The following is a 21,025-nucleotide window of genomic DNA, read 5'->3' as shown; positions in this document are numbered from 1 at the left end:
ACATCTTTATTTAACCAGGTAGGCTAGTTGAGAACACCTTTATTTAACCAGGTAGGCTAGTTGAGAACACCTTTATTTAACCAGGTAGGCTAGTTGAGAACACCTTTATTTAACCAGGTAGGCTAGTTGAGAACACCTTTATTTAACCAGGTAGGCTAGTTGAGAACACCTTTATTTAACCAGGTAGGCTAGTTGAGAACAAGTTCTCATTTGCGACTGCGACCTGGCCAAGATAAAGCATAGCAGTGTGAGCAGACAACACAGAGTTACACATGGAGTAAACAATTAACAAGGCAATAACACAGCAGGAAAATAAAAGTGGAGTCTATATACATTGTGTGCAAAAGGCATGAGGAGGTAGATGAATAATTACAATTTTGCAGATTAACACTGGAGTGATAAATGATCAGATGGTCATGTACATGTAGAGATATTGGTGTGCAAAAGAGCAGAAAAGTAAATAAATAAAAACAGTATGGGGATGAGGTAGGTAAAAATCGGTGGGCTATTTGCCGATAGACTATGTACAGCTGCAGCGATCGGTTAGCTGCTCAGATAGCAGATGTTTGAAGTTGGTGAGGGAGATAAAAGTCTCCAAATTCAGCGATTTTTGCAATTCGTTCCAGTCACAGGCAGCAGAGAACTGGAACGAAAGGCGGCCAAATGAGGTGTTGGCTTTAGGGATGATCAGTGAGATACACCTGCTGGAGCGCATGCTACGGATGGGTGTTGCCATCGTGACCAGTGAACTGAGATAAGGCGGAGCTTTACCTAGCATGGACTTGTAGATGACCTGGAGCCAGTGTGTCTGGCGACGAATATGTAGCGAGGGCCAGCCGACTAGAGCATACAAGTCGCAGTGGTGGGTGGTATAAGGTGCTTTAGTGACAAAACGGATGGCACTGTGATAGACTGCATCCAGTTTGCTGAGTAGAGTGTTGGAAGCCATTTTGTAGATGACATCGCCGAAGTCGAGGATCGGTAGGATAGTCAGTTTTACCAGGGTAAGTTTGGCGGCGTGAGTGAAGGAGGCTTTGTTGCGGAATAGAAAGCCGACTCTTGATTTGATTTTCGATTGGAGATGTTTGATATGAGTCTGGAAGGAGAGTTTACAGTCTAGCCAGACACCTAGGTACTTATAGATGTCCACATATTCAAGGTTGGAACCATCCAGGGTGGTGATGCTGGTCAGGCGTGCGGGTGCAGGCAGCGAACGGTTGAAAAGCATGCATTTGGTTTTACTAGCGTTTAAGAGCAGTTGGAGGCCACGGAAGGAGTGTTGTATGAAGCATTGAAGCTCGTTTGGAGGTTAGATAGCACAGTGTCCAAGGACGGGCCGGAAGTATATAGAATGGTGTCGTCTGCGTAGAGGTGGATCAGAGAATCGCCCGCAGCAAGAGCAACATCATTGATATATACAGAAAAAAAGAGTCGGCCCGAGGATTGAACCCTGTGGCACCCCCATAGAGACTTCCAGAGGACCGGACAGCATGCCCTCCGATTTGACACACTGAACTCTGTCTGCAAAGTAATTGGTGAACCAGGCAAGGCAGTCATCCGAAAAACCGAGGCTACTGAGTCTGCCGATAAGAATATGGTGATTGACCGAGTCGAAAGCCTTGGCAAGGTCGATGAAGACGGCTGCACAGTACTGTCTTTTATCGATGACGGTTATGATATCATTTAGTACCTTGAGCGTGGCTGAGGTGCACCCGTGACCGGCTCGGAAACCAGATTGCACAGCGGAGAAGGTACGGTGGGATTCGAGATGGTCAGTGACCTGTTTGTTGACTTGGCTTTCGAAGACCTTAGATAGGCAGGGCAGGATGGATATAGGTCTGTAACAGTTTGGGTCCAGGGTGTCTCCCCCTTTGAAGAGGGGGAAGACTGCGGCAGCTTTCCAGTCCTTGGGGATCTCAGACGATATGAAAGAGAGGTTGAACAGGCTGGTAATAGGGCTTGCGACAATGGCGGCGGATAGTTTCAGAAATAGAGGGTCCAGATTGTCAATCCCAGCTGATTTGTACGGGTCCAGGTTTTGCAGCTCTTTCAGAACATCTGCTATCTGGATTTGGGTAAAGGAGAACCTGGAGAGGCTTGGGCAAGTAGCTGCGGGGGGAGGCGGAGCTGTTGGCCGAGGTTGGAGTAGCCAGGCGGAAGGCATGGCCAGCCGTTGAGAAATGCTTGTTGAAGTTTTCGATAATCATGGATTTATCGGTGGTGACCGTGTTACCTAGCCTCAGTGCAGTGGGCAGCTGGGAGGAGGTGCTCTTGTTCTCCATGGACTTCACAGTGTCCCAGAACTTTTTGGAGTTGGAGCTACAGGATGCAAACTTCTGCCTGAAGAAGCTGGCCTTAGCTTTCCTGATTGACTGCGTGTATTGGTTCCTGACTTCCCTGAACAGTTGCATATCGCGGGGACTGTTCGATGCTATTGCAGTCCGCCACAGGATGTTTTTGTGCTGGTCGAGGGCAGTCAGGTCTGGAGTGAACCAAGGGCTATATCTGTTCTTAGTTCTGCATTTTTTTGAACGGAGCATGCTTATCTAAAATGGTGAGGAAGTTACTTTTAAAGAATGACCAGGCATCCTCAACTGACGAGATGAGGTCAATGTCCTTCCAGGATACCCGGGCCAGGTCGATTAGAAAGGCCTGCTCACAGAAGTGTTTTAGGGAGCGTTTGACAGTGATGAGGGGTGGTCGTTTGACTGTGGCTCGGTAGCGGATACAGGCAATGAGGCAGTGATCGCGGAGATCCTGGTTGAAGACAGCGTAGGTGTATTTGGAGGGCCAGTTGGTTAGGGTGACGTCTATGAGGGTGCCCTTGTTTACAGATTTAGGGTTGTACCTGGTGGGTTCCTTGATGACTGCCGGGGTGTTAAGCATATCCCAGTTTAGGTCACCTAACAGAACAAACTCTGAAGCTAGATGAGGGGCAATCAATTCACAAATGGTGTCCAGGGCACAGCTGGGTGCTGAGGGGGGTCGGTAGCAGGCGGCAACAGTGAGAGACTTATTTCTGGAGAGAGTAATTTTCAAGATTAGTAGTTCGAACTGTTTGGGTATGGACCTGGAAAGTATGACATTACTTTGCAGGCTATCTCTGCAGTAGACTGCAACTCCTCCCCCTTTGGCAGTTCTATCTTGACGGAAGATGTTATAGTTGGGTATGGAAATCTCAGAATTTTTGGTGGCCTTCCTGAGCCAGGATTCAGACACGGCAAGGACATCAGGGTTAGCAGAGTGTGCTAAAGCAGTGAGTAAAACAAACTTAGGGAGGAGGCTTCTGATGTTGACATGCATGAAACCAATGATCAATGAGCCAACATGACATCCTGTTCTATGAGGAAATAGCAAGCATTTTTATTACTGTTTGAGATACGAGTTTGAGGTTTTAAAGTGTTTTTTTTTCCCCTTCTCAAATATATGCTTTGGCCACAGTTTTATTTGGGTGTAAGTTAGCTGAATATGAACTATAAAAAGTGAGATTTTCATTGGACAATTTACTTTAACTGTTGTCTTTCTTAGGTTTGGGTGAGGGGTCGTCCCACAACTACTCAGAGGGCCGCTCCAACCGCCTGCTGTCCCTGGAGAAGATGTTTGGTCGTCCTGCGAAACACTCCCAGTGTCATCACATGTTGAAGCATCTCCACCACGGGGCCCGGATCACCGTCCAGATGCCCCCCAACATAGAGGGTCACTGGGTCTCTACCAGGTAAAACTAACACTAGCTCCAATCCTAACCTCATCGCAACAGAGTGACACTGGGGCCGGGACTCCATCAAAGGCACGTTGTAGCCAAGCACATTGTTCTTGACGTTTTTAGGGAAATCAAACTCCTCTCCCTGTCCACCTCTCTCTAAGTCCTCTCCCATCAATCTCTCTCTAATTCCTCTCCCCATCCACCTCTCTAAGTCCTCTCCCATCCATCTCTCTCTAAGGCCTCTCTCTATCCACCTCTCTCTAATTCCTCTCCACATCCACCTCTCTCTCTCTCTCAAAGTCCTCTCCTCATCCATCTCTTAAAGTCCTCTCCCCATCCATCTCTTCATGCCCTCTCCCCATCCACCTCTCTAATTACTCTCCCCATCCACCTCTCTAATTCCTCTCCCCATCCACCTCTCTAATTACTCTCCCCATCCACCTCTCTAATTCCTCTCCCCATCCACCTCTCTAATTCCTCTCCCCCCCCCACCTCTCTAATTCCTCTCCCCCAGCCACCTCTCTCTAATTCCTCTCCCCCAGCCACCTCTCTCTAATTCCTCTCCCCATCTACCTCTCCCCATCTACCTCTCTAATTCCTCTCCCCATCCACCTCTCTAATTCCTCTCCCCCAACCACCTCTCTCTAAATCCTCTCCCCATCCACCTCTCTCTAATTCCTCTCCCCATCCACCTCTCTCTAATTCCTCTCCCCCAGCCACCTCTCTCTAAGTCCTCTCCCATCCATCTCTCTCTATCTACCTCTCTCTAATTCCTCTCCCCCAGCCACCTCTCTCTAATTCCTCTCCCCATCCACCTCTCTAATTCCTCTCCCCATCCATCTCTCTAATTCCTCTCCCCAACCACCTCTCTCTAAGTCCTCTCCCCATCCACCTCTCTCTAAGTCCTCTCCCCATCCACTCTCTCTCTAATTCGTCTCCCCAGCCACCTCTCTCTAATTACTCTCCCCATCCACCTCTCCAATTCCTCTCCCCATCCATCTCTCTAAGTCCTCTCCCCATCCACCTCTCTCTAAGTCCTCTCCCCATCCACCTCTCTCTAAGTCCTCTCCCCATCCACCTCTCTAATTCCTCTCCCCATCCACCTCTCTAATTCCTCTCCCCCCACCTATCCACCTCTCTAATTCCTCTCTCCCCATCCACCTCTCTCTAATTCCTCTCCCCCAGCCACCTCTCTCTAAGTCCTCTCCCCATCCACCTCTCTAATTCCTCTCCCCATCCACCTCTCTAATTCCTCTCCCCCAGCCACCTCTCTCTAATTCCTCTCCCCATCCACCTCTCTAATTCCTCTCCCCATCCACCTCTCTAATTCCTCTCCCCATCCACCTCTCTAATTCCTCTCCCCCAACCACCTCTCTCTAATTCCTCTCCCCCAGCCACCTCTCTCTAAGTCCTCTCCCATCCATCTCTCTCTATCTACCTCTCTCTAAGTCCTCTCCCCATCAACCTTTCTCTAATTCCTCTCTCTAAGTCCTCTCCCCATCCACCTCTCCCCCATCCACCTCTCTCTAAGTCCTCTCCCCATCCACCTCTCTCTAATGTCTCTCCCCCATCCACCTCTCTAACTCCTCTCCCCATCCACCTCTCTCCGTCTGCCAGCTGTGAGGTACGTCCTGGCCCAGAGTTCCTGACGCGGTCTTACCGGTTCTTCCCCAACAACACGTTCCAGGCCAACCAGTTCTACTACAGGGACAACCACTGCACCAGCCCCACCTACACCCTGGTGGTCCGGGGACGGCTGAGGCTCAGACAGGCCTCCTGGATCATCAGAGGAGGAACAGAGGCTGACTACCAGATCCACCACACACAGGTAGGGGGGTGTTTTAGTGTGTGTGTGTGTGTGTGTGTGTGTGTGTGTGACAACAGTAAAACTCCTTGCTCAACTAGATTAATTTACTAGTGTGTTAAAGCCCTGGTCAGTCAGTGTGTTAAAGCCCAGGTCAGTCAGTGTGTTAAAGCCCAGGTCAGTCAGTGTGTTAAAGCCCAGGTCAGTCAGTGTGTTAATTAAAGCCCTGGTCAGTCAGTGTGTTAAAGCCCAGGTCAGTCAGTGTGTTAATTAAAGCCCTGGTCAGTCAGTGTGTTAAAGCCCAGGTCAGTCAGTGTCTTAAAGCCCTGGTCAGTCAGTGTGTTAAAGCCCTGGTCAGTCAGTGTGTTAAAGCCCTGGTCAGTCAGTGTGTTAAAGCCCAGGTCAGTCAGTGTGTTAATTAAAGCCCTGGTCAGTCAGTGTGTTAATTAAAGCCCTGGTCAGTCAGTGTGTTAAAGCCCTGATCAGTCAGTGTGTTAAAGCCCTGGTCAGTCAGTGTGTTAAAGCCCTGGTCAGTCAGTGTGTTAAAGCCCTGGTCAGTCAGTGTGTTAATTAAAGCCCTGGTCAGTCAGTGTGTTAATTAAAGCCCTGGTCAGTCAGTGTGTTAATTAAAGCCCTGGTCAGTCAGTGTGTTAATTAAAGCCCTGGTCAGTCAGTGTGTGTTCATCCCACTACCCAGGTGGTGTGTCACAGCGCGGCCGTGGCCAGGGACCTGAGCCAGAGGTTAAACCAGAGCTGTCCGGGCACTGTGAGGATCAAAGCACCCTGGGAACCCAACGTCAGCTACGAGCTGTGGAACGAGGAGGGCTGTGACTGTTCCAGAGAGATCAACTTCTCCATACACGAGCTACAGGTTAGTGAGGAGGACTAGTAACCAGAGGGTCGACGGTTCGAATCCCATTCGCGACTAGAAAAAAATATGCAATGGGACTGGCAACCAGGGGGTTGCTGGCATCAATATCCACTAGTAACCCTTTGAACAAGGCACTTAACCTCAAGATACTGACCATGGGGGCGTTGCAGTGTGGCTTTCTGTTCGACATGAGAGTACGTTGGACCACAGAATAAAACACGTTTTGAATTATGTGTCTATGAATCATTCTTCTTCTTCTCCTGCAGCTGCTGCGTGTGGAGAAACAGTACCCTCATCATAACTTGGACCACATGGTTGAAGAGCTGTTCCTGGGAGACATCCACACTGAGGTAGCCCAGAGGATGTACTATAGACCCTCTAGTTACCAGGCCGCGCTACAGAGTGCCAAGGTCAGTGTGCTGCTCTGTATGCTAGTGGGGCTGAAGGTTGTACAGATTTAATACATTAGGTTGAAGACTGTTCTGGTGTTTTCTGTGTACTTACTGCCTCCCAGACCATGACATACTGATACCATACTGATACCATGACATACTGATACCATACTGATACCATGACATACTGATACTATGACATACTGATACCATGACATACTGATACCATGACATACTGATACCATACTGATACCATGACATACTGATACCATGACATACTGATACTATGACATACTGATGACATACTGATACCATGACATACTGATACCATGACATACTGATACCATGACATACTGATACCATGACATACTGATGACATACTGATACCATACTGATACTATGACATACTGATACCATGACATACTGATACCATGACATCCTGATGACATACTGATACCATGACATACTGATGACATACTGATACTATGACATACTGATACCATGACATACTGATACTGTGACATACTGATACCATACTGATACCATGACATACTGATGACATACTGATACCATGACATACTGATGACATACTGATACCATGACATACGGATACTATGACATACTGATACTATGACATACTGATACTATAACATACTGATACTATGACATACTGATGACATACTAATACCATGACATACTGATACTATGACATACTGATACTATGACATACTGATGACATACTGATGACATACTGATACCATGACATACTGATACTATGACATACTGATGACATACTGATACCATGACATACTGATGACATACTGATACTATGACATACTGATACCATGACATACTGATACCATGACATACTGATACTATGACATACTGATGACATACTGATACCATGACATACTGATACTATGACATACTGATGACATACTGATACCATGACATACTGATGACATACTGATACCATACTGATACCATGACATACTGATACCATGACATACTGATACCATGACATACTGATACCATGACATACTGATACCATGACATACTGATACCATGACATACTGATACTATGACATACTGATACTATGACATACTGATGACATACTAATACCATGACATACTGATACTATGACATACTGATACTATGACATACTGATACCATGACATCCTGATGACATACTAATACCATGACATACTGATACTATGACATACTGATACCATGACATACTGATGACATACTGATACCATGACATACTGATACCATGACATCCTGATGACATACTAATACCATGACATACTGATACTATGACATACTGATACCATGACATACTGATGACATACTGATACCATGACATACTGATACCATGACATACTGATGACATACTGATACCATGACATACTGATACCATGACATACTGATGACATACTGATACCATGACATCCTGATGACATACTGATACCATGACATACTGATACTGTGACATACTGATACTATGACATACTGATACTATGACATACTGATGACATACTAATACCATGACATACTGATACCATGACATACTGATACTATGACATACTGATGACATACTGATACCATGACATACTGATACCATGACATACTGATACCATGACATACTGATACTATGACATACTGATGACATACTGATACCATGACATACTGATACCATGACATACTGATACTATGACATACTGATACCATGACATACTGATACCATGACATACTGATACTATGACATACTGATGACATACTGATACCATGACATACTGATGACATACTGATACTATGACATACTGATACCATGACATACTGATACCATGACATACTGATACTATGACATACTGATGACATACTGATACCATGACATTCTGATACCATACTGATACCATTAAATACTGATACCATGACATACTGATACCATGACATACTGACATACTGATACCATGACATACTGATACTATGACATACTGATGACATACTGATACCATGACATACTGATACCATGACATACTGATACTGTGACATACTGATACTATGACATACTGATGACATACTGATACCATGACATTCTGATACCATACTGATACCATTAAATACTGATACCATGACATACTGATACCATGACATACTGATACTATGACATACTGATACTGTGACATACTGATACTATGACATACTGATGACATACTGATACCATGACATACTGATACCATACTGATACCATGACATACTGATACCATGACATACTGATACTGTGACATACTGATACCATGACATACTGATACTGTGACATACTGATACTATGACATACTGATGACATACTGATACCATGACATACTGATACCATACTGATACCATGACATACTGATACTATGACATACTGATACCATGGCATACTGATACTGTGACATACTGATACTATGACACTGATACTGTGACATACTGATACTATGACATACTGATACCATGACATATTGATACCATGACATACTGATACTATGACATACTGATACTGTGACATACTGATACTATGACATACTGATGACATACTGATACCATGACATACTGATACCATACTGATACCATGACATACTGATACTATGACATACTGATACCATGGCATACTGATACTGTGACATACTGATACTATGACACTGATACTGTGACATACTGATACTATGACATACTGATACCATGGCATACTGATACTGTGACATACTGATACTATGACACTGATACTGTGACATACTGATACTATGACATACTGATACCATGACATACTGATACCATGACATACTGATACTGTGACATACTGATACTATGACATACTGATGACATACTGATACCATGACATACTGATACCATACTGATACCATGACATACTGATACTATGACATACTGATACCATGGCATACTGATACTGTGACATACTGATACTATGACACTGATACTGTGACATACTGATACTATGACATACTGATACCATGGCATACTGATACTGTGACATACTGATACTATGACACTGATACTGTGACATACTGATACTATGACATACTGATACCATGACATATTGATACCATGACATACTGATACTGTGACATACTGATACCATGACATACTGATACTATGACATACTGATACCATGACATACTGATACTGTGACATACTGATACCGTGACATACTGATACCATGACATACTGATACTATGACATACTGATACCATACTGATACCATGACATACTGATACCATACTGATACCATGACATACTGATACCATACTGATACCATGACATACTGATACCATACTGATACCATGACATACTGATACCATACTGATACCATGACATACTGATACCATACTGATACCATGACATACTGATGACATACTGATACCATGACATACTGATACCATACTGATACCATGGCATACTGATACTGTGACATACTGATACTATGACATACTGATAGCATACTGATACTATGACATACTGATACCATGACAATCGGATACCATGAAATACTGATACCATACTGATACCATGAAATACTGATACCATACTGATACTATGTCATACTGATACTATGACATACTGATACCATGCCATACTGTTACCATACTGATACTATGACATACTGATACCATGACATACTGATACCATGACATACTGATACTATGACATACTGATACCATACTGATACCATACTGATACCATACTGCTACCATGACATACTGATACCATGACATACTGATACCATGACATACTGATACCATGACATACTGATACCATACTGATACCATGACATACTGATAACAAATTGATACCATGACATACTGATACCAAACTGATACCATGACATACTGATACCAAACTGATACCATGACATACTGATACCAAACTGATACCATGACATACTGATACCTAACTGATACCAAGACATACTGATACCAAACTGATACCATGACATACTGATACCAAACTGATACCATGACATACTGATACCAAACTGATACCATGACATACTGATACCATACTGATACTATGACATACTGATACCAAACTGATACCATGACATACTGATACCAAACTGATACCATGACATACTGATACCATGACATACTGATACCATACTGATACTATGACATACTGATACCATACTGATACTATGACATACTGATACCAAACTGATACCAAACTGATACCATGACATACTGATACCAAACTGATACCATGACATACTGATACCAAACTGATACCATGACATACTGATACCATGACATACTGATACCATACTGATACTATGACATACTGATACCATACTGATACCAAACTGATACCATGACATACTGATACCATGACATACTGATACCATACTGATACTATGACATACTGATACCATGACAATCGGATACCATGAAATACTGATACCATGAAATACTGATACCATACTGATACCATGAAATACTGATACCATACTGATACTATGACATACTGATACTATGACATACTGATACCATGCCATACTGTTACCATACTGATACCATGACATACTGATACCATGACATACTGATACCATGACATACTGATACTATGACATACTGATACTATGACATACTGATACTATGACATACTGATACCATACTGATACCATGACATACTGATACTATGACATACTGATACCATGGCATACTGATACTGTGACATACTGATACTATGACACTGATGATACTGTGACATACTGATACTATGACATACTGATACCATGACATACTGATACTGTGACATACTGATACCATGACATACTGATACTATGACATACTGATACCATGACATATTGATACTGTGACATACTGATACCATGACATACTGATACTATGACATACTGATACCATGACATACTGATACTGTGACATACTGATACCATGACATACTGATACCATACTGATACCATGACATACTGATACCATACTGATACCATACTGATACCATGACATACTGATGACATACTGATACCATGACATACTGATACCATACTGATGACATACTGATACCATGACATACTGATACCATACTGATACCATGACATACTGATACCATACTGATGACATACTGATACCATGACATACTGATACCATGACATCCTGATGACATACTGATACCATACTGATACCATGACATACTGATACCATACTGATACCATACTGATACAATGGCATACTGATACTGATACCATATTGATACCATGAAATACTGATACCATACTGATACTATGACATACTGATACTATGACATACTGATACCATGACATACTGATACCATGACATACTGATACCATGACATACTGATACCATGACATACTGATACTATGACATACTGATACCATACTGATACCATACTGATACCATACTGATACCATGACATACTGATACCATACTGATACCATGACATACTGCTACCATGACATACTGCTACCATTACATACTGATACTATGACATACTGATACCATGACATACTGATACCATACTGATACCATGACATACTGATACCATGACATACTGATACCATGACATACTGATACCATACTGCTACCATGACATTCTGCTACCATGACATACTGATACTATGACATACTGATACTATGACATACTGATACCATACTGATACCATGACATACTGATACCATACTGATACCATGACATACTGATACCATGACATACTGATACCATGACATACTGATACCATGACATACTGATACCATACTGATACCATGACATACTGATACCATGACATACTGATACCATGACATACTGATACCATGACATACTGATACCATGACATACTGATACTATGACATACTGATACCATGACATACTGATACCATACTGATACTATGACATACTGATACCATGACATACTGATACCATGACATACTGATACCAAACGGATACCATGACATACTGATACCAAACTGATACTATGACATACTGATGACATACTGATACCATGACAGACTGATACCAAACTGATACCATGACATACTGATACCATACTGATACTATGACATACTGATGACATACTGATACCATGACATACTGATACCAAACTGATACCATGACATACTGATACCAAACTGATACCATGACATACTGATACCAAACTGATACCATGACATACTGATACTATGACATACTGATACCATGGCATACTGATACTGTGACATACTGATACTATGACACTGATACTGTGACATACTGATACTATGACATACTGATACCATGGCATACTGATACTGTGACATACTGATACTATGACACTGATACTGTGACATACTGATACTATGACATACTGATACCATGACATATTGATACCATGACATACTGATACTGTGACATACTGATACCATGACATACTGATACTATGACATATTGATACCATGACATACTGATACTGTGACATACTGATACCGTGACATACTGATACCATGACATACTGATACTATGACATACTGATACCATACTGATACCATGACATACTGATACCATACTGATACCATGACATACTGATACCATACTGATACCATGACATACTGATACCATACTGATACCATGACATACTGATACCATACTGATACCATGACATACTGATACCATACTGATACCATGACATACTGATGACATACTGATACCATGACATACTGATACCATACTGATACCATGGCATACTGATACTGTGACATACTGATACTATGACATACTGATAGCATACTGATACTATGACATACTGATACCATGACAATCGGATACCATGAAATACTGATACCATACTGATACCATGAAATACTGATACCATACTGATACTATGTCATACTGATACTATGACATACTGATACCATGCCATACTGTTACCATACTGATACTATGACATACTGATACCATGACATACTGATACCATGACATACTGATACTATGACATACTGATACCATACTGATACCATACTGATACCATACTGCTACCATGACATACTGATACCATGACATACTGATACCATGACATACTGATACCATGACATACTGATACCATACTGATACCATGACATACTGATAACAAATTGATACCATGACATACTGATACCAAACTGATACCATGACATACTGATACCAAACTGATACCATGACATACTGATACCAAACTGATACCATGACATACTGATACCTAACTGATACCAAGACATACTGATACCAAACTGATACCATGACATACTGATACCAAACTGATACCATGACATACTGATACCAAACTGATACCATGACATACTGATACCATACTGATACTATGACATACTGATACCAAACTGATACCATGACATACTGATACCAAACTGATACCATGACATACTGATACCATGACATACTGATACCATACTGATACTATGACATACTGATACCATACTGATACTATGACATACTGATACCAAACTGATACCAAACTGATACCATGACATACTGATACCAAACTGATACCATGACATACTGATACCAAACTGATACCATGACATACTGATACCATGACATACTGATACCATACTGATACTATGACATACTGATACCATACTGATACCAAACTGATACCATGACATACTGATACCATGACATACTGATACCATACTGATACTATGACATACTGATACCATGACAATCGGATACCATGAAATACTGATACCATGAAATACTGATACCATACTGATACCATGAAATACTGATACCATACTGATACTATGACATACTGATACTATGACATACTGATACCATGCCATACTGTTACCATACTGATACCATGACATACTGATACCATGACATACTGATACCATGACATACTGATACTATGACATACTGATACTATGACATACTGATACTATGACATACTGATACCATACTGATACCATGACATACTGATACTATGACATACTGATACCATGGCATACTGATACTGTGACATACTGATACTATGACACTGATACTGTGACATACTGATACTATGACATACTGATACCATGACATACTGATACTGTGACATACTGATACCATGACATACTGATACTATGACATACTGATACCATGACATATTGATACTGTGACATACTGATACCATGACATACTGATACTATGACATACTGATACCATGACATACTGATACTGTGACATACTGATACCATGACATACTGATACCATACTGATACCATGACATACTGATACCATACTGATACCATACTGATACCATGACATACTGATGACATACTGATACCATGACATACTGATACCATACTGATGACATACTGATACCATGACATACTGATACCATACTGATACCATGACATACTGATACCATACTGATGACATACTGATACCATGACATACTGATACCATGACATCCTGATGACATACTGATACCATACTGATACCATGACATACTGATACCATACTGATACCATACTGATACAATGGCATACTGATACTGATACCATATTGATACCATGAAATACTGATACCATACTGATACTATGACATACTGATACTATGACATACTGATACCATGACATACTGATACCATGACATACTGATACCATGACATACTGATACCATGACATACTGATACTATGACATACTGATACCATACTGATACCATACTGATACCATACTGATACCATGACATACTGATACCATACTGATACCATGACATACTGCTACCATGACATACTGCTACCATTACATACTGATACTATGACATACTGATACCATGACATACTGATACCATACTGATACCATGACATACTGATACCATGACATACTGATACCATGACATACTGATACCATACTGCTACCATGACATTCTGCTACCATGACATACTGATACTATGACATACTGATACTATGACATACTGATACCATACTGATACCATGACATACTGATACCATACTGATACCATGACATACTGATACCATGACATACTGATACCATGACATACTGATACCATGACATACTGATACCATACTGATACCATGACATACTGATACCATGACATACTGATACCATGACATACTGATACCATGACATACTGATACCATGACATACTGATACTATGACATACTGATACCATGACATACTGATACCATACTGATACCATGACATACTGATACCATGACATACTGATACCATGACATACTGATACCAAACGGATACCATGACATACTGATACCAAACTGATACTATGACATACTGATGACATACTGATACCATGACAGACTGATACCAAACTGATACCATGACATACTGATACCATACTGATACTATGACATACTGATGACATACTGATACCATGACATACTGATACCAAACTGATACCATGACATACTGATACCAAACTGATACCATGACATACTGATACCAAACTGATACCATGACATACTGATACTATGACATACTGATACCATGGCATACTGATACTGTGACATACTGATACTATGACACTGATACTGTGACATACTGATACTATGACATACTGATACCATGGCATACTGATACTGTGACATACTGATACTATGACACTGATACTGTGACATACTGATACTATGACATACTGATACCATGACATATTGATACCATGACATACTGATACTGTGACATACTGATACCATGACATACTGATACTATGACATATTGATACCATGACATACTGATACTGTGACATACTGATACCGTGACATACTGATACCATGACATACTGATACTATGACATACTGATACCATACTGATACCATGACATACTGATACCATACTGATACCATGACATACTGATACCATACTGATACCATGACATACTGATACCATACTGATACCATGACATACTGATACCATACTGATACCATGACATACTGATACCATACTGATACCATGACATACTGATGACATACTGATACCATGACATACTGATACCATACTGATACCATGGCATACTGATACTGTGACATACTGATACTATGACATACTGATAGCATACTGATACTATGACATACTGATACCATGACAATCGGATACCATGAAATACTGATACCATACTGATACCATGAAATACTGATACCATACTGATACTATGTCATACTGATACTATGACATACTGATACCATGCCATACTGTTACCATACTGATACTATGACATACTGATACCATGACATACTGATACCATGACATACTGATACTATGACATACTGATACTATGACATACTGATACCATACTGATACCATACTGATACCATGACATACTGCTACCATGACATACTGATACCATGACATACTGATACCATACTGATACCATGACATACTGATAACAAATTGATACCATGACATACTGATACCAAACTGATACCATGACATACTGATACCAAACTGATACCATGACATACTGATACCTAACTGATACCAAGACATACTGATACCAAACTGATACCATGACATACTGATACCAAACTGATACCATGACATACTGATACCAAACTGATACCATGACATACTGATACCATACTGATACTATGACATACTGATACCAAACTGATACCATGACATACTGATACCAAACTGATACCATGACATACTGATACCAAACTGATACCATGACATACTGATGCCATACTGATACTATGACATACTGATACCATACTGATACTATGACATACTGATACCAAACTGATACCAAACTGATACCATGACATACTGATACCAAACTGATACCATGACATACTGATACCAAACTGATACCATGACATACTGATACCATGACATACTGATACCATACTGATACTATGACATACTGATACCATACTGATACCAAACTGATACCATGACATACTGATACCATGACATACTGATACCATACTGATACTATGACATACTGATACCATGACAATCGGATACCATGAAATACTGATACCATGAAATACTGATACCATACTGATACCATGAAATACTGATACCATACTGATACTATGACATACTGATACTATGACATACTGATACCATGCCATACTGTTACCATACTGATACCATGACATACTGATACCATGACATACTGATACCATGACATACTGATACTATGACATACTGATACTATGACATACTGATACTATGACATACTGATACCATACTGATACCATGACATACTGATACTATGACATACTGATACCATGGCATACTGATACTGTGACATACTGATACTATGACACTGATACTGTGACATACTGATACTATGACATACTGATACCATGACATACTGATACTGTGACATACTGATACCATGACATACTGATACTATGACATACTGATACCATGACATATTGATACTGTGACATACTGATACCATGACATACTGATACTATGACATACTGATACCATGACATACTGATACTGTGACATACTGATACCATGACATACTGATACCATACTGATACCATGACATACTGATACCATACTGATACCATGACATACTGATGACATACTGATACCATGACATACTGATACCATACTGATGACATACTGATACCATGACATACTGATACCATACTGATACCATGACATACTGATACCATACTGATGACATACTGATACCATGACATACTGATACCATGACATCCTGATGACATACTGATACCATACTGATACCATGACATACTGATACCATACTGATACAATGGCATACTGATACTGATACCATACTGATACCATGAAATACTGATACCATACTGATACTATGACATACTGATACTATGACATACTGATACCATGCCATACTGTTACCATACTGATACCATGACATACTGATACCATGACATACTGATACCATGACATACTGATACTATGACATACTGATACCATACTGATACCATACTGATACCATACTGATACCATGACATACTGATACCATACTGATACCATGACATACTGCTACCATGACATACTGCTACCATGACATACTGATACTATGACATACTGATACCATGACATACTGATACCATACTGATACCATGACATACTGATACCATGACATACTGATACCATGACATACTGATACCATACTGCTACCATGACATACTGCTACCATGACATACTGATACTATGACATACTGATACTATGACATACTGATACCATACTGATACCATACTGATACCATGACATACTGATACCATACTGATACCATGACATACTGATACCATGACATACTGATACCATGACATACTGATACCATGACATACTGATACCATACTGATACCATGACATACTGATACCATGACATACTGATACCATGACATACTGATACCATGACATACTGATACCATGACATACTGATACCATGACATACTGATACCATGACATACTGATACCATGACATACTGATACTATGACATACTGATACCATGACATACTGATACCATGACATACTGATACCAAACGGATACCATGACATACTGATACCAAACTGATACTATGACATACTGATGACATACTGATACCATGACATACTGATACCAAACTGATACCATGACATACTGATACCATACTGATACCATGACATACTGATGACATACTGATACCATGACATACTGATACCAAACTGATACCATGACATACTGATACCAAACTGATACCATGACATACTGATACCAAACTGATACCATGACATACTGATACCATGACATACTGATACCATGACATACTGATACTATGACATACTGATACTATGACATACTGATACCATACTGATACCATACTGATACCATGACATACTGATACCATACTGATACCATGACATACTGATACCATGACATACTGATACCATGACATACTGATACCATGACATACTGATACCATGACATACTGATACCATGACATACTGATACCATGACATACTGATACCATGACATACTGATACCAAACTGATACCATGACATACTGATACCAAACTGATACCATGACATACTGATACCATACTGATACTATGACATACTGATGACATACTGATACCATGACATACTGATACCAATCTGATACCATGACATACTGATACCAAACTGATACCATGACATACTGATACCATACTGATACTATGACATACTGATACCATACTGATACTATGACATACTGATACCAAACTGATACCAAACTGATACCATGACATACTGATACCAAACTGATACCATGACATACTGATACCAAACTGATACCATGACATACTGATACCAAACTGATACCATGACATACTGATACCATACTGATACTATGACATACTGATACCATACTGATACCAAACTGATACCATGACATACTGATACCATACTGATACTATGACATACTGATACCATGACAATCGGATACCATGAAATACTGATACCATGAAATACTGATACCATACTGATACCATGAAATACTGATACCATACTGATACTATGACATACTGATACCATACTGATACTATGACATACTGATACCATACTGATACCATGTCCAGTTGCTTTCCACTTCTTTACATATCAAGGCCCAAGTCATTTTAATTCCTGATCGTGTTCTTGATGAGGATGTGATTTTAACTGTTTAAAGTTGAACAGAGGTTGACCTGCTCCATGTAGCCTTATAGTCATGCTGTGAAACCAACTCCGTGGGATAGATTTACCCTGAGATCCTCTGGAGTGGCCTGTCTAAACAACCATTACATCTGTACCACGATGACCCGGCTCCATATCACTGGACTGGTAATGCAAACAGTGACTGGGCACCCTATGGGCCCTGGTCAAAAGTAGTACACTGTATAGGGAATAGGGTGCCACCATTTGGGACACAAACGAGTGGTTAGCGTGAGGAGCCATGACAAGACTAGCTACGTTGTGTTTCTCTAATGACCAGTGCTGCAGAGGGGAGCTCCCCAGGGCCGGTTTTTGGAGATAAACAGGGGGGCATGAAACCTGGGTACGTCCCAAATTACACATTATTGCCTACATAGTGCACTACTTTTGGCCAAAAGTCTATGGGCCTTGGTGAAAAGGAGTACCCTATATGAAGAAAAGGGTTTCATTTGGAATGTGAAACCTTCCGTCTCTGGTAGTGATCAACATGCGGCATTCCTAGAATTTGGAATCATGCAGCCTTATGAATGATTCCGGACCGGAATGTCCAAACTCTGA

At 40.8% G+C, this 21,025-nt stretch overlaps 1 protein-coding gene across 1 annotated transcript in view; it reads left to right on the top strand.

Moving 5' to 3' along the window:
* The window catches only part of LOC118377876 (protein APCDD1), a 47,940-nt gene that overhangs the window by 13,230 nt on the left and 13,685 nt on the right, over window positions 1-21,025 (top strand). Inside the window, exons 2-5 of the mRNA XM_052475955.1 lie at window positions 3,529-3,715; window positions 5,321-5,531; window positions 6,205-6,378; window positions 6,645-6,788. Coding sequence (XP_052331915.1) covers window positions 3,529-3,715; window positions 5,321-5,531; window positions 6,205-6,378; window positions 6,645-6,788 — 716 coding nt within the window. The remainder of the gene's footprint in view (window positions 1-3,528; window positions 3,716-5,320; window positions 5,532-6,204; window positions 6,379-6,644; window positions 6,789-21,025) is intronic.

The sequence above is a fragment of the Oncorhynchus keta genome, chromosome 23 (assembly GCF_023373465.1).
Source record: "Oncorhynchus keta strain PuntledgeMale-10-30-2019 chromosome 23, Oket_V2, whole genome shotgun sequence".
Classification (NCBI taxonomy): Eukaryota; Metazoa; Chordata; class Actinopteri; order Salmoniformes; family Salmonidae; genus Oncorhynchus; species Oncorhynchus keta.
This window is presented reverse-complemented; position numbering and strand designations above follow the sequence as displayed.